The 18,393-nt window shown below is 36.2% G+C and overlaps 2 protein-coding genes across 4 annotated transcripts in view; both read left to right on the forward strand.

Annotated features, from left to right (window-relative positions):
- Positions 1 to 8,203, forward strand: part of cngb1a (cyclic nucleotide gated channel subunit beta 1a) — a 31,776-nt gene extending 23,573 nt beyond the window's left edge. The window contains 7 exon segments of the mRNA XM_058751796.1: positions 690 to 849; positions 930 to 1,027; positions 2,494 to 2,577; positions 2,796 to 2,914; positions 4,080 to 4,226; positions 4,646 to 4,820; positions 6,824 to 8,203. Of these exon segments, the coding sequence (XP_058607779.1) occupies positions 690 to 849; positions 930 to 1,027; positions 2,494 to 2,577; positions 2,796 to 2,914; positions 4,080 to 4,226; positions 4,646 to 4,820; positions 6,824 to 7,066 (1,026 nt within the window). The 3' untranslated portion in view covers positions 7,067 to 8,203.
- A 3,143-nt stretch (positions 8,204 to 11,346) lies between these two features.
- kifc3 (kinesin family member C3) overlaps positions 11,347 to 18,393 on the forward strand; it is a 46,997-nt gene continuing 39,950 nt past the window's right edge. For 2 of the 3 annotated variants that reach the window (XM_058752001.1, XM_058752005.1), the window contains exon 1: positions 11,347 to 11,635. The gene's annotated coding sequence lies outside the window, so the exon portion shown is untranslated. The remainder of the gene's footprint in view (positions 11,636 to 18,393) is intronic. The other variant, XM_058752003.1, reaches the window with a different exon arrangement.

Raw genomic sequence — 18,393 nt, forward strand, 5'->3', positions numbered from 1 at the left:
TTAATTCAAGAATGTAACATTTTCAACATTTAGTTTAACTTGATGTACTAAAATAGCCAAAACCATCTCTGAAATACAAATAATAAAAATAATCTCATTTTAGAAATTATAATAAAAATTAAATAAAAATACTATTAAAATTACAATAAAACAGAAAAATAATTCAAAATATTAACAAAAGTATAAAATGATACTAATATCACACTGTATCTAAAATGAAGCACTAATGAGATAAAAATCACTTATCACCAATAAGATTTTCTATTTCTAATAAATAGAAAATTTATTTAAAAAATTGTTAATTAGACTTGTAGGAATAGAATGTGATAAAATATAAAAGTATTATAAAATGAAAATATAAAAAATATTTAAAATATATATGTTTGACATAAGAAAATAATCTTTGTCTTAATGCAAATTATAATTTCTTGTTTTTGTCTTGTTTTTGAGCTGAAATACGCTTTGGCCACTGATCTCTCTCTCTCTCTTTCTCGCTCTCTCTCGCTCTCTCTCTCTCTATATATATATATATATATGTGTGTGTATGTATATATATATATATATATATATATATATATATATACTGTATAGATATAGATGTATATTATGCCACTTTAAATAATCAAATAATAAAACTGCATGCATTTTAAAGTCTTGTTTTCCTCTGTGGTGTGTGTTTGTATTCATAGATGAGAGATGTAGTTGGAGCTGCTACTGCAGGTGAGGCCTATTATAGACACTGTGTGGACAGCACCGTCAAATACATGAGCTCCTACAGGATCCCCCGCGAGGTCCAGAACCGCGTCAAGACCTGGTACGACTACACCTGGAAGTCACAAGGCATGCTGGGTAAGCAGAATTCCACTGCACTAGATGTTTGCATATGATATGAGTGTTTTGGCTGTGTTTCATGATCCGTTTGTCTTCAGATGAACAGGAGTTACTCATACAGCTGCCAGATAAGATGCGTCTGGACATCGCTGCAGATGTCAACTACAGCATTGTCAGTAAAGTGGCGCTCTTTCAGGTGAGTTTCAATTATGTCACTCTTTTCTTTCTTTCATGAACACTCACAGAATGACATAGTCTAAATACTGATGGAAAAGCAGACCACTCCGGATTAAAGCTGGTTTGTTGCTGGTCTAAAGTGGTCTTGCTCCTTACCAAGATGATCTGCTAGGTCGAAGCAAGTTCCACTGACTGGTTGTTCAGCAGATTGAACATTTTAGGACCAGCTAATGACCATATATGACCAGCTTGAACCAAATACAAATGTACCAGACCTACATTCATCTTGAAATCAAACTGACCCTTATTCTATGGCTGTAAATCACAATAGACATTTCATCACAATATGATCTGATGCTGATTCTCTTAGCCAGTGATACAGTAATTGTTGATACCTCAAAACATGCCGTGATAGAATTATGATTTGATAAGGTTCAGGGGCCTAAGATCAGTATTATAATATTATTTGACTCTTTTACACAACCAGTTACATTTTCATTAAATCACATATGCAACCAAAATAATTGAATTTTAATTGAATAATTGACATTTAATTGAACTCTCTGAAAAAAACTTCAAATCTCAATTGGGACATCTACAACAACAACAAAAAATAATAATAATAAAGTTTTTAAATAATATAGAATAAAAAAATTATGTGTTGCATTGATACATCATATTGTTAGTCTTTTGATCAATGCATTGAACCTTATGAAAAAATAATTCTTAAAAAATACTCAAATATTTGTTACAGCCAAATGTATTAGTTTTTCTCTAATTATACTTATGGTTTGGTTCAAACCTTACATTGTGATTTAGTAAATCAATTTAAAGAAAAATGCTTCACTCAAAGGAAAAGGCCATACACTGAAAAAACGTGTGATAACATGATTTATTGCACATGGATCATGATTTAATTCAACATGAATCAGTAATATAATATGCTCAGGTAACTGGTAACCCAGTTTAATTGAAACTGTTCTTAATCACAACATAATTAAACATTAAACACTATCAAGTCTACTAATAAATAATACTTCATTTTAACATTTTTACCAAGCTAAGCTTGCTGGTAATTACAGATTAATTATGTCAACATCAAAAATCCTTTTTGAGTACTTGATCACGTTCGTCTAAGTAATCACAAATAATATGATTGAGTAAAATGTAAAATCTGTGTTCTTCCATTGTTTCAGTGTAAAAAAAAAGTTAACTGTAATTTTTCTTCAAAATCTAATAACTTGCTTGCTTGCCTCTGAAACAACTTTCCTGACGTGGCAAAGCGCTATTATGATTTTAATGCCTCCTGTCTAAACATCTGTCATATAGTGAGAGATCACTTTTCACCATCCAGGCAGTTCCCAATGGATTAACTCATTTAGTTTCTCTTTGAATATCCTGTTTCATCTGTTTAAAATGTCACATGATGATACTGTAATGGGTTGTGAAAGCCATTGAGAAGTCTTTGTCTCTTGTTCGTTCCAGGGATGTGACAGACAGATGATATTTGACATGCTCAAGAGACTGAAATCTGTGGTGTACCTTCCAGGAGACTTTGTTTGTAAAAAAGTGAGCAATATGTCATTTACTATTTTTGTGATTTACTGTAGATGCTGTGCTATTGCATTGCAACAATATTTTAAAACCTCCAGTAGATAATCTCAGTATATGTCCAGTATATTTGAAGGTTGTCTCAGTAAAGGTCACATCGAGCAGCCACCATGAAAGAGCCTTTTATCTGTTAGCGTTTTGAACTGACTCTTGTCCCGCTCGGCTCTGCCGGTCAGGGTGAGATCGGCCGAGAGATGTACATCATCAAAGCTGGAGAGGTGCAGGTGGTTGGAGGGCCTGATGGGACGACGGTGTTTGTGACTCTGAGAGCTGGCTCTGTGTTTGGGGAAATTAGGTGAGTAAAAATGATTGAAGATGCAACTTTCATACATCATGTACTGAAGTCAGCTTAAAATATATTATGACGGCTAAATAAAATCGTATGTGATCTCATAGGAAAAGTATTACTTTAATATATGCAGTATGTACTGTATTTTTCTATATATAGCATTACCTACTACATTTGCCAAAATAAACTGTATCCCACAATGCAATGCACTCAGCTTGACCTAAAAATGTAATTTTTGTAAACATGTACTCATCCTCATTTTGTTCCTGTATAACTGTATAAACCGTAAGTTTCTTTCCTTTTCGGGACATAAGAGATATTTTGAATATTGTTAACCAAACAATTTTGGTGACCATTCAGATATTTCATATCTTCTTTTATGTTCCACTGAAGAAAGAATTAATGACATTTTCATTTTTAGGTGAACTATACCTTTAACAGTGATGAATGAAGCATTATCAAATTCAGTTTTCTTGTAGAAAAATTTAGTTTTCGACTTTTGAATAGAATGCTTAGATAAGACATTTTTGATTCCATCGATGTGATTTTTGATATCACTTGAAGATGCACATCTTAAAATGCGCATTAAAAACATATGTGCTCAGTTGATTATTTTTTATCCGATAAGATGAAGGTGGAAACACATTTAACAAATAAATTCCTCAATGTGCAACAAAAAACTCATGTGACTTTTTCTTCAACAGATCATGTGATTGGATAACAGAACTAACCAGCACACCATCTCAAATATTATTTTAATCATTTTGAAATGCCTGAGCCAAAGTCTGTCATCAAAATTATTTGGTGTAATCACCTCTCATATGATTGCGTTCCCAAACATCAGACATCCGAGCGCGAGATAACATGACAGCATTTGTTATTGCGTTTCGTTTGGCAGAATTCATTTATTAGGTAGGAAAGTACAGCCACAGGCTTTCCCAGTTGCAGCAACTTTCATTTTTATTATTGAAACTTCCACTGGTTTCCCAGGAAGTGGCGATTTTTTTCTTGTTCTTTTGAACACATGGGATGGATACGGTGCTTCATTCGCATATGATTTATGTGATATCTGCATCACTGGATGGAATAATAGCTCGTGTGAGAAAGATAAATCATGCTTTATGTGTGAAAAGCCAAACTCTGACTGTTTTTTGTGTGTTTACTCCATCAGTTTGCTGGCGGGTGGTGGCGGGAACCGACGTACGGCTAACGTAAAGGCCCACGGTTTTGCTAACCTCTTCATCCTGGACAAGAAGGACCTGGCAGAGATCTTAGTGCACTACCCCGAGTCCCAGAAGCTGCTGCGCAAGAAAGCCAAGTGAGAGGGATCGGAGCTCAAACCTCTACCAAGAGCCCCAGCAATCCTTACACAAACACACACACACACACGCGCACACACACACACACTTCATCCAGCGCAGTGGCCTGAGCCATTTACAGCTCTGTATCACACTCACAGATCTCTATAGATTAGGCATGTTTGCTAAACATCGCTTTCTCTGTCTTTCCCTCGACATCCTTCTTTTCCCCTACTTTCTCTTTAATGCAAGGAGGAACTTGGAAGATTAGTGTTTGATTTTGTTAGTAATTGAGATACTGAAGAAGGTAAATGTAGTCAGACATGAGTCGCATGATGCATTCACTCGTGAGTCCGCTTCCTGTTAGAGTCTCAGTGATGCACATGCTAGCTTACAACTCAACTTCCTGTCATCCTAATGAGTTTGTCTTCTTCCATAGGAAAATGTTGACCAAAGATACGAAGCCTGCAGATGAGAAGAGCCATGCTAAAGACACGGGTGAGGTCATCCCGCAGCGGCCGGAGACACCCAAATTATACAAGGCTGCCCTGGAGGTTGGCACAGGAGAGATTTTTGCCAAGCTGAAGGAGGCATATAAGGGAGCAGCTCTAGAGGTATTTATATCCCCTGTTAAACATATTTTGAAGACAGACAAAACTCTGGCTAAAAAACAGATAACTGAAAATCTTGCCATCCACTGTAAGAATTGGTGCCTTAAAATGCATTGTAATAAATAAACGATATCAAATGATGTCTTGAGACCAAACAGCATTTACAGCAAACTTGAAGTGATGCATCTAACCATATTTTACATTTATGCATTTGGCGTATTTCCCATTTGATTGATTTTCAGTTAATAACTTAAACGTCAACTTAAGACTTGAATATATGATTGGGGTGTGTTGTTATTTAGGTTTGTCAACGCTTTAACACACTTTTGCTGATTTAAAGGAATTGTTCACCCAAAAATGAAAATTTTATGTTTATCTGCTTACCCCAAGGGCATCCAAGATGTAGGTGACTTTGTTTCTTTAGTAGAGCACAAACGAAGATTTTTAACTCAAACCGTTGCAGTCTGTCAGTCATATAATGGCAGTCAATGGGACCCATGGCTTTGAGAGTCAAAAAAAACATACACAGACAAAACCAAATTAACAAACATCCGGCGCGTGATGTGTCAACGTGCTCTGGCATAGTAGACGCATGCGCGGAAGCGATCTAAACAATGAGTGACGTATATGCGCGACATATCGCTTCCGCGCATGCCTCTACTATGCCAGAGCACGTTGATGAGTCACGCGCCGGATGTTGTGAATGCGCTCAGGACAGTTGGACATTGCGGTGGATCAGAGGTAAAAAATTATATAAATACTGTTCAGTTTCTTGCACAGACCGATTGCTTCGTGTCTTAAGACCTCAATGTATCGTCACGAGCCGCAGGGTTTAATTTGGTTTTGTCTGTGTATGTTTTTTTTTACTCTCAAAGCCATGGGTCCCATTGACTGTCATTATATGACTGACAGACTGCAACGGTTTGAGTTAAAAATCTTTGCTTGTGTTCTACTGAAGAAACAAAGTCATCTTGGATGCCCTGGGGGTAAGCAGATAAGCATCACATTTTTATTTTTGGTTGAGCTATCCCTTTAACCATGGTTAGCAACATTTTCTTTAAACATTTGTTCCAACTTGACAGTAATTGGCTTGAAAAGAGAAAACTGACCATAGAAGGTGACTAAATTAGTTCAGTAGTCAGAATATCATTATGATAAACATCATATCCTCTTCTTGCTTGTTATTATATGTGAATTAAAAATGGGGACAATACATTTTTGTAAGATTTTTTTTTTTTATTGTTTTGGGTTTAACATACTATTGTTATAATTAATAATTATTATGATGTTTGCTGGTCAAACTGACCCTGAATGGATTTAATACAGTTCACCAAAAATCACAGTATGAAAAATAGTAAATAGAAACCGTTGCAAATAGCAAACAGATGGGAAAAGTTTTATTTTACAACAAAGTTGTGACTTTATAAATAGACAAAATAAATAAATGAGAAAATAAATAATAAACAAATATGATAAAATGTTTTTAACAATTATTATAAAACTTTTTTAAGTTGTATTTAATTTTTACACTTTCACAAACTGTGAATATACTGCACACAGTCATTTTAAACTTTTCAATGTTTATCATTTTATGTTTGTGCTTTTGGCAATGGATCATTGCTTATCCCTAATTAGACATTTTAGGCTCATTTTGAGCACAAATGATGTACTTTCTGCAAATGTGCTATAGTTGTTGCGTGTGCTGTTTAGTTTAGATGTGTGTGGGAATTAATGTGTTGTGACACCAGAACTTTCAGGAACTTTTAAAACTGTGCAAAAAATCCCACACCCTGTTCAGGCCCTGTTATATAGTGCATACAAACAGTATTACTTTAACATGAATAGTTAGTATGTGACTACCTTTTGCTTTTGATAATTGATGATAACAGCACTCTGTTCTTGTGCAGGCAAAGTTCTTCATGTCTAAAATAGTGCAGTTTGTTGACATTTGACCAGTCAAGCCCCTTACTACTTTTGTCTGTCCTGTTTGTCTCTCTCTCCCTCAGCCGTCCACACCTGTCTCTGGCAGGACCTCCACAGCTCCAGTGCCCCCTCCCTCCCCCATGCACCGCCGTTCACCCATTCCCCGGCTTCACATCCCGGATGAAGATGACATGGTATCAGAGACCACCGACAGCACCATGATCATCCGCATGACTCCCCGCGTTGAGGGAGAGGAGTTCCTCTCCGTGGAAGTCAGTCCCGGAGAGGGAGAGGAGGGAGAAGAGCTGAGCAAAACTGAAGACTAAGACTGAAGAATAGAGAAAGGGTAGATAGCCTGATGAAAAGCCCAATGCATACAACCCTTGTCATGCTTTCTGTATTAGCATGTTGGTGAATGTCCTACACATGCTTTTCAACCAAGTCAAGCCAAACAGCTTTTCAAGACTCTTTGGAGAATCTCTAGGCACCTTTTCAGAAAAGACCCATACTGTAAGTTCCTGCAAGGACTCTAAGCTTCCAGTGGTTCTTCTAGTAAGCTCATCATAAGACAAAGTTTTAGAGGCATTTGAAACAAGATGATACACAATATCTGAAGGGCCTTCATTTGCCTAGAGGTTCTCAAGAGGTAAAAAGTATTACATTTTTACAGTGGCACTGCTGTGTAAGGGTGTGTTTACACTTATAGTTTGGTTTTCTTGGTTCTTTTGGTCTGGTTCAAAAAGTAAATGATGCGTTTAGCCCTGGATTGCTTGGCATTCACACTGTCACACTGTTTAGATGTCATTTAGATGTCTTTGGTCCGTATTGCTTTCATATTTTTCAGTCGAACCGCACCAAAGTTTGTTTGGAAGTGGACAGAGGCCTGCCTTTTCATGAGGTCTCAGTCTGCTTGTTTGGTGTGCACCAAGGTTCGATTGTCAACATGCACATTTTTTCAAATGAACTGCGCTAACAGAGCAATCACACCAGATTTTCTTTTAACCAAACCAAATCTGCCAAGTGTAAACATGCCCTAAATATTATTTGAATGTGAAGTGAGCTTCTGGCAGGTATTCCAGAAAGAAGAGTTAACTCACTGTCATATAAACCCCAAATCTTTCTTCTGGTTATCGGTTCCAATAACAAGTCCAGGAGTAAGTTTAGTCGACTCTAAGTATGTTCACGGTGAACACACAAAGACATTCTCAACAGGAATCAGTATGAAAAGAGACGCTAAGAACAATTACACCATAGTTTTTTTGTTTAATGGCTAATTATATTTTTAGTGCATATCACCTCCTATATTGGCTAACCTATGGGAGGTTTTGCAATCATCTCATGTTTTAATCCTTAATTGTTGTTTTTTATTATTATTACTGTGAACAAGAATTATATTGTTTGTTTGATACCAAATTTGTAAATTAAGAAAAACTGACTGGCAAAAATAATATGGCTGTATGAGTTTATTTTGCTTCCACATTTGTTGTAAGGTGAGATCACATTTATTTTTTTTATTATAGAAACACATTATATAGAAAATGTCTTGTTGAAAAAAAATAAAATAAAAATAACATAAAAATTGCTTTGTTATCATATTGCTTTACAAAAAAAAAAAAAAAAAAAATGATGGCTATACTGTATATATGATATTCTGTAAAACCTGTCCCTCCCATTGAAACCTCTATAATAGGGAATATATGTGCTGAATGTTCAAAGAATAACTTACTATGACTACTTACATTCCATGAAAGTTATCTCAGTTTTTGGAACCGAAAGTTGAGGTTATCTGTTTACTCATCAATAAACTTACCCGGGTATGTGGCATATCCTGCTTTCTGGAATACCCCCCGAGCCACAACATTTCCTGAACACTCCGCCAACTGCCATTGGCCAGATAAACGGCTAGCCCCGGCTCAAACTCACTCCATTGGTTGAGCCAGTGTTGCTGAGAGGGTAATGTTCTACTGGCGTCACAGTGTTTACATCTTTCAGTGGAATCAACCTGTTGGCTCACCTATAGTTGTCACTGTATGTTATGCTGGGATAAGTAAAATATTCTAACATTGAAAAATGATAATACATCACCTTAACTTCCCTTTAAGGCCTTTGATAGATGTTTAGGACTGAAGGGCCATTAGGGTCAGCAGAACTCTCTGTGTAATGGAAAGTAATCTTGACTATTTTCCACAGCACATGCTGCTCTAATTCCAAGACTGCCTGCTGCTCTGCATGTTATTCCAGCATCCTGTCTGTTATTGCCTTCGCGGACTCCCTCTGTACACACGCTCTTGTACACAACTTTACACACACAAGCATGTTACAACGACATTGAACAGTTATTTCCAGTCAAACTATACATGTTAAAGGGATAGTTCACCCAAAAATGAAAATTCTGTGTGGTTCCAAACCTGTTTGACTTTCTGTAGTTTTAAATATGAAAATACGTTAAAATATTTTGAGAGATGGCTCATTGTTTTTTATTGTATTTTATATATTTATTTTCATTTGTATGTTTTTCCTTACAGTGGAAGTCAGTCACCAAATCAGCTTGGATGGATAATAATGGCAAAACATTCATTTTTGTGTGAACTATCCCTGTCTTGTTGCATTAAATACACTTTAACATTGTATGAGTTGTGATGTCACAAAGTAATATTGTGATGCATTACCATGTGAAGGCAATTTTCATGCTTTATTGGATATAACTGTTACATTTCTTTTATAACGTAAGTCTAGAAAGCTAGACTTGTGAAAAGTCACATGGTGAAAATACCCCGCTGATATTTCCATGTGCTTTGGTATGTACTACGAGTACTAATCAATTATGAATGATTTTTCAGTGTTTCCAGGTCAGTTCGTGCTGAACTTCTAGTGTGAACAGGCACCAAAGAATCTATAAATGGAAAGTTACTGCATACTTTTAATTTGTATTTGTTGAGACTCATTCATTCACGTCTCAGACAGCTCTCATTTTTTTCATAAGAGGTTAGAAGAAGAATGGGCAGGAATTAGGTTGATTGCATGTAATAGCTGTTCTATTTTTGTATACAGAAACGCAAGCATGATTGCCTGAGCCCTGTGACGGGGCCCATTAACTACTCTTACAGTATTGCTTACTTTTTGGTCTCAGGGGAGGAGGCCAACCCATAAAGATTTCATCCCAGGTGCTGTGAATTTAAACTAAGCCCTGGATGTATGTGGAAAAAATCATAAAAAAGTAAAACAGGTCTAAATGCTCCTGGAAATCACTTGTCCAAATAAGACACAGACTCAGACATGCTCACTGACAGGAAGAGCACAGGAAGAATGAGTAGTTTTTCATTGTTCCTTTCTTGCTCCAGAAGACCAGAGGCAGGAAATATGTAAAGTCGGGAATCTGAGGGACAATGCTGGGTTTGCTAACTGCCTGCAACTACACTTTACATTCAGGGGCTGTTAAAGTGATAGTTCAGCTAAAAAATTCTAAGAAAATTCTGTTGAAGTTAATAGGGTCCAGTGGTGTTTTAAACTGTTTGACTTTCATTGCATGGTCAAAAACATTTGAAGCATTCTTTAAAATATTGTCTGCAGAAACAGTTTTGAAACAACATGAGGGTCAGTAAATGACGGCAGAATTTTCTTTGTCAGGCGAATGATTTCTTTAAGATGTTTCCATTTGTATATGAACTAGTGAATTCAATGAGCTCCAAAGCGTATGTTTTATAAGCTGTTCAGCTTAAACTCATTTCAGCCATAAATCAGGTACGATGATTATGATTAATCAATGTTTTGGTTAATGGATTAGTCATATGAGTCAATCTTATATAAGATTGCTGTCTGAAAACATCCCAAAGATGTGGTTATTCAAATGTTTATATAATTCTTGGGTGTAAAATGAGATTAATCTCTCAAAAATGGTTTACAGTTCAGTTTAAACCCCTGAGAACACTCTTCAAAGTGGAGTAGGCACTTGTGAAAATGAAGATAATTCCTATTATAATACACTAAATAATTAGTATACATGTTTATTGACGTGTTGTACAATAAGGTCCAAAAGTCTGAGAACCAGTGAAAAAAAAAAATATATATATATATATATTGCTTTCTTTTCTTATTTAGTACCATTTTTTTCATTGCAAATTATGACCAATTTGAAAATAATTCTTAGTGTTTAGAATGGGCTTCTTTTTCATCAGTCCAACATTCAGTGACCTGGAAGTGCAGAATCTTAAACTTTTCTCTACTGTTTTTGAAACCACTAAAAACTGTTTATTTTCAGGTTTAAATAAGATTAAATACTGAATCTCAGATTTTTTTTTAGCATTGCCATTGTGCATGTGTATTCTGCATTATACAGGAATCTTATTAAAGCAGCGTGGGTGTAAATGCACAAGTTGTACTATTGAAACAAAGGGTGTCCAACAACATGCCTCTTTAAAATTTATCCGCAAACATATTGCGTAAAACATAACATATTTGACAAAATTCTTACTTGTAGCTTCTAATTTAAAGACATTTAACCTATCTATAATTAAAGTTCTTGTGTAATGTGTGTTACTACGCGTCTTATTAACATCAGGAGGGCTGACTGAGAGTTTGAGTTAATGAAGGCTGAACAGTGGCCTGTAGTCTAGTCTAATAGGATGGAAACGCGTTCATTTTTCCTTTGCTTAAACAACAGGAGGAGCGTTTGCGTCACTGCAGTCAGCTGTGCGCGCGCGTCTCGTGCTGCATGTTTCACTCAGCCGTGTTTATCTTCACTTCACCAGAGACTACAAAACTTTAAACTCTTCCAACTGTGAGATAAAACACTGCTTTTCAACGGACGGACAGAAGAAGAGTGGAATAAAACTAGAAGGAAACGGGTTAAGAAGGAAACAGGGCGGAGGAAGGAGTTTTGAGTGCTGGCCTGAGACGTAAGCACATTCTTTCACTTATAAGTCGCGCATGCTTTATACTTTATACACTTATATTAAACCGCTATATCGCGAAACCATCACGACTTTATGAAAAACAAGTGCAAGACACGTGCAACTGTCGCAGTTTAACCATTTATTTTTTTAGGCAGTAATGCAAACTCGTTTAATAAAATAAATATAAGTTGTAGAACATCCTGAATCAAAACTAAACATCCTGTTTCTCTGGTTAAAATTAAAATATTTGCTCGCGTTTTCTCGAATGAGAGGCGGTGAATGACTTGATAGAAGTCAGCTGTGTTTTCTCTAGTCTAAACAGTTATGACTATTCCATTATACGTGGTTAAAACTTAAAATTTAAGCTAAACTATGTTTTCATCGAGTGAATGTTTAAGTGGTAAATCACGGTTTATGCAGCAGTGTTTTGGGTGTATCAAAGTCCGGGTGTGCCTGGTGTAAATCCAGCGGATGTTCCAGTGAACTAGTCATCATGTCAGTTCGGACAAGTCATATCAGTTGAGTTAGATTAGACTGGCTTATGAAAAAAGGCCGTGGGACACTTCTAGTGCTTAAATTCTTTGGTTAGATATTGGCGGAAGTTGTTGACTGAAAGTTACCATGTGAATGCTGATATGATGTATTTTTGACAGCAGGACAGTGCGTACTGTAACCGGTCCAGTTGTTTATGCCTGGGGGAAGTTCATCCAAGAAACAAAAAGTAAATTCGGGCATCGCTTACAATGTTTTAAGTTTCTTCTGAAGCAATGTGATAGATTTGTTTTAGAAACAAACCAAAATGGAAGTTATTCCCTCATAATCTTGATCTCACTGTAACTATGGAATGTTCATGAGAAGGTTCAATGTTTGCTCGAGTCAGATCAATGAATTGGGTGATTTAATTAATTTGCTGATCATATGTGGTTTCAGAAGACTTGGAAAAATAGCAGGTGTTTTTTTGTTTTTGTTTTTTGAAAAGGATAAACTGAATGCAAGATTGCATCCTCTCTGAATGCTCCTCTGCACTGCATGTGACAAAAATACAATGTTTTTTTTGCAAAAATACAGTGTCTTGCACCATGAGCATTTCTGAAGAATGTCATATTCAGTGACCCTCTACATCAGAGGTGCCTAAACTTTTGAATACAAAGGGACAAAACTTGATCAAGGGGCCAAAAGCCAAACGTAAATGTTGCATTATATCCTATATATCATATTATATTAAAATGTATGACATTTATAACATTTTTAAATAATTAAAAATATAAATAATCTTGATCTCACTGTAACTATGGAATGTTCATGAGAAGGTTCAATGTTTGCTCGAGTCAGATCAATGAATTGGGTGATTTAATTAATTTGCTGATCATATGTGGCTTCAGAAGACTTGGAAAAATAGCAGGTGTTTTTGTGTTTTTTTTTTGAAAAGGATAAACTGAATGCAAGATTGCATCCTCTGAATGCTCCTCTACACTGCATGTGACTACAATGTTTTTTGCAAAATGCAGTGTCTTATAATAACCAATGAAACCATACATGCTACAATTGCACAACTTGCATTGTAGACGGCACTCTTATTCGTACGTTTCTTTCTTTGTTTGATGGGGTGTGATACCAACGTACGTAGACATGTTGGGCTGCCTTGTCCAGTTTGTATTCTATGATTCCCGAATATGCCCTTAAGTACATTCCTCATTGCGGAGTCAGTGAGAACAGACTATGGCACTGACGCTTTTCAACCTAGAACTGTGTGTGTGTGTTTGCTGAGGTGGAAAACGCACTAACTGTCACTTGTTTGCTGTCAGACTTGATGTCTGTCATGTCCTCAGGCAAATGAAGCTTATCAAGGTAATTCCAATACTGCTGTTGTATAGAGGAAAGCATTATCTGAGTGAATCTTTTGACTTCTTCTCAGTCTGAAAGATTCATTAGCCTGTATCAAAATGATTTTTATCAAATGTGTCCACTAGGGGTGTAACGGTACACACATACTGAAAAAAAAAAAAATGGTACAGGTGTTTCAGTTCAGTCTGTATATTTTTTTCCCTCTTGTTGTACTGAACTGTGAACTGAAATTGAGGTACAGTGCGTACTGTAACCGGTCCAGTTGTTTATGCCTGGGGAAGTTCATCCAAGAAACAAAAAGTAAATTCGGGCATCGCTTACAATGTTTTAAGTTTCTTCTGAAGCAATGTGATAGATTTGTTTTAGAAACAAACCAAAATGGAAGTTATTCCTCATAATCTTGATCTCACTGTAACTATGGAATGTTCATGAGAAGGTTCAATGTTTGCTCGAGTCAGATCAATGAATTGGGTGATTTAATTAATTTGCTGATCATATGTGGTTTCAGAAGACTTGGAAAAATAGCAGGTGTTTTTTGTTTTGTTTTTGAAAAGGATAAACTGAATGCAAGATTGCATCCTCTGAATGCTCCTCTACACTGCATGTGACAAAAATACAATGTTTTTTTGCAAAAATACAGTGTCTTGCACCATGAGCATTTCTGAAGAATGTCATATTCAGTGACCCTCTACATCAGAGGTGCCTAAACTTTTGAATACAAAGGGACAAAACTTGATCAAGGGGCCAAAAGCCAAACGTAAATGTTGCATTATATCCTATATATCATATTATATTAAAATGTATGACATTTATAACATTTTTAAATAATTAAAAATATAAATAATTGTTTGTGTAAATTGGAAATTGTTTTTATTAAATTCAATTATACTGTTTTTTACATTTCAATGCCAAAAAAAAAATATATATGCTTTAATGGCATTTTTTTTGCCCTTGTTTTTATTTTGTTATTTATTTATTTATTTTTTTGGTGGGCCAAAGCAAAGGTCATCATGGGCCAGCTTTGGTCTGCGTACCCTAGTTTGGACATCTCTGCTCTACAAATTATTATATCATTTTATAATAACCAATGAAACCATACATGCTACAATTGCACAACTTGCATTGTAGACGGCACTCTTATTCGTGACGTTTCTTTCTTTGTTTGATGGGGTGTGATACCAACGCACGAGACATGTTGGGCTGCCTTGTCCAGTTTGTATTCTATGATTCCGAATATGCCCTTAAGTACATTCCTCATTGCGGAGTCAGTGAGAACAGACTATGGCACTGACGCTTTTCAACCTAGAACTGTGTGTGTGTTTGCTGAGGTGGAAAACGCACTAACTGTCACTTGTTTGCTGTCAGACTTGATGTCTGTCATGTCCTCAGGCAAATGAAGCTTATCAAGGTAATTCCAATACTGCTGTTGTGTAGAGGAAAGCATTATCTGAGTGAATCTTTTGACTTGAATTGGTTCTTCTCAGTCTCAAAGATTCATTAGCCTGTATCAAAATGATTTTTATCAAATGTGTCCACTAGGGGTGTAACGGTACACACATACTGGGAAAAAAAAAAATGGTACAGGTGTTTCAGTTCAGTCTGTATATTTTTTTCCCTCTTGTTGTACTGAACTGTGAACTGAAATTGAGGTACAGTACATAATGAACACTCATGTTTGTGTACTGTTACACCCCTAGAGATCATTTTAAATTTATTAAAATGTTTGAGATTAGCATAATAGCTTTTTTGCGGTTCACTTGTGGCGTGACGTTAATTTTTTTTTTTTAATGCACAAATATTCCATGCAGCTTCCAACTGATATGAGCTCATACAGTAAATGGTGTGTATAATAATAGACAAATTACAAAAATGTTGCTTTAAAAAAGCTACTTTTAGGTTAAGAATACACATCATACATTAAGACACTGCTGTCATTGCTTGGCATCAACTAACAATTATTATTGCATGACTCTGCCTTTAAAATGACGATTTTAAGAAGATAACGAGTGACACCTCACAGCATCACCTTCATTTGGTATAGTCATATAATTAAGGAATATCCTGTGTTGCATATTACCGTCATTTTCTTTTCCCTAATTATACGTTAGTTGAACTGCATAAACAGCTGAATTCCCTGAGACACCCTGTCACACCCTCTTTATACTGGCAACACAAGGAAGACTTCATGTTACATAATTGCACTGAATCAGAGACTGTCCTCTATCCAAGAAACAGCTCAGACCAACAGATGGTGCTGTGCTCCACAATCTCTCTGTGCTTATGGGCTGGTATCGTCAATGTGCCAGAGAAAGATTTCTGTGAGTTTGTCTAAGTGAGAAAATCAGATTAACTAGTTTAACAAATAAAATTAGGATGTTCTTCTTATAAGCCACGCATTTGAGTTTTAACAGCCTAAAATACTCATTCTTCTGATTAAGAGGCTTTGATTTATTTTTCTTTCTTTTTGTTTCCTCCAGCCTGAACTAAACTTTACTGGGTGCTTCTGTAAAGCACAACGTGTGCAACAGATGTCAGACACCCAGAACATGGCCGTCTCACCACATGCCTGTACATATACGCCTGTACGCCTCAAAGGAGACTCTGACTCACTCATGAGGTCACTGCTCATTGCCAGTAGGTTGGGTCAAACCTGCGTTTCCACTGTTTAACTTTTCAAGTTTACACTGATCCTCACTTTTCTGACCCGTGCTCCCCAGACCAGTATTCTCCGAAGAAACCAGTTCCTTGAAAATGTATGCACACATGCCGTTTCTCCAACAAAAAGATGAAAGCTGAGGTATTGCATCATACATTAGTGGACAGTAAGCCTGTAATTTTGAGGTTTCCCGCCCTTTTGTGTTACTCTGTAATTTGCTTCAGAAATAGCGCACACTGAGGGCATTGTGTGACAGCAACACTAAATTCATCGCTGCCTGGAGACGCACAGAAAGGTTGTGCAAGTCTCTGCTGGCTTTCCCTTTCTGAACTCTCTGTCTCGTTGCATTAATTGTGAAGGGCTTGAATTAGAGTGGTGGCAGCTGTCAGCTTTTTCTAATCCCACTGCTCACTTTGCTGAAATATTTCTGCTTTAAGCTGCTTAACTGAGGTGGTCGTGTTTGGTTTAGCGTCTTAACTAGAAGTTGCATACCTGGGTGTTTGCATGACACCTGCACACATATGCTTAATAATTCATTGAATGATTAAGATAACAGTGGGATTCCACTGAAAGTTTTGTGCAAATATTTGTCTTGTGTGAAGACCTACGGTTGCAATACGTTTGGACATTAAAATGCATTGCATGAAGGATTTTATTAACTGATGTGTGGTCATGTTCGGGTTAGCCTCTTAACCAGGAGTCATAAACCTGGATGTTTGCGTGGCACCTACACCCATACACTTTATAATTCATTGATAGATTGAGATAGCAGTGAAATTCCACTGAAAGTTTTGTGCAAATGTTTGTCTTGTACAAAGAACTAGAGTTGCACCAAAAACATTTAAAATGCATTTCATGTATGTTTTCATTGCATTAGATGACAAAATAATAAAGCATTTTTAAGGAAAGAAAGCACAAGCACATCTTTGAGCAAAACATGTGGTCTAGATGTATTGTTTCAAATAAAGACAGCAGTGTTGTGACACTTTCTAGTTGTTGAAAGTTAGTTCATTGTTTATGTGATTCTATACATTTGTGGATACTCTGCTAGGACATCTGTGTGAACTTAAGGAGAATTGCCTTAATACAACATCTCTTGGATAAAAATCTAGGTAAAATCATTTGGATTTGGATTGTATAATCAAATGAATTCGCATTTTGAATGTTTTAAGTGAGGCTAAAGTGTCCAAATTCTCATCATTACTTACCCAACAAACAAACTTTTTGATATTTGGGTGATTCACTCCTTTAAAAATGCAACGGATATATAGACAGGGAAAATGTCTTAGAATAAAAAGCATGTAAGTGTATAGTGTTGAGTATTAGACACTTTATCCATACCTAAAACATTCAAAACGCCACTTCAAAACCACTTCACTTTACATAATCAAAAACCAAATGATAGACACTTCTTCAGAAAGATCTTACTTTTCAGAGTCATTTTTGCCTAGACTTTGATGTTGTTCTAAAACTGTATGATGTACTTAAGTGGAACTCTGAAGCATGCACTGGCCTTTCCTTTCCACGCTATTACAATGAAGACTGAAGCTTTCAAACTTCAGAAAGGATTTAAAACACCACTGGAATTATCAAAGGTGGCCTGTTCATTGTAATTGCATGGAATATATGCATGTTTAGTTCTTCCCGATTTTTACTTGGTTTCAAACAGGAGAAAAATTCTAGCATGTTTGGAACATCATAGTGTGACGACTTGTCAGGACATTGAGGCCATTTGTTTATACTGCCATACTCTGATATCCATCTTATTGCTGTTGTATTGTTTTATTCATAGCAACACTAGAGACTTTGTGTTCACCCGTCATATAATTTCAAGTTTATTGCCTTTTTTATCAGCTCACATATCACATAACATGCATAACACCAGTGACTGCAAACATCCATTAAAAGTCGTTTGCTTTTGGAATCTTGGAAAAATTTAATCACAACACGGCAGATATTTCAAACGGTTTACATGTTGCATATAATAACATCTTTGTGGAAATCTCATTCTTTTTTGGAATAAAAACAAACTTTGTCATTTGGCAATCTAATTCTGCGTAGATTTGTTAATATATAGATTCTGAAATAATTCCTGTATGCTTTTTAATGCAATGCTGTTCTAATGTACAGTATAGTGTAGTGTTGCCAAAAGACCCGGTACTTCGGTACCAAGTCGGTACTAAAAAAATGAAAACGTCACGGTACCAGGTTTTTTTTAAGTACCGGTGGTACCGAGTACCCGGTCAACCCGGTTCTTTAC

Source organism: Onychostoma macrolepis, chromosome 18, assembly GCF_012432095.1.
Source record: "Onychostoma macrolepis isolate SWU-2019 chromosome 18, ASM1243209v1, whole genome shotgun sequence".
NCBI lineage: Eukaryota > Metazoa > Chordata > Actinopteri > Cypriniformes > Cyprinidae > Onychostoma > Onychostoma macrolepis.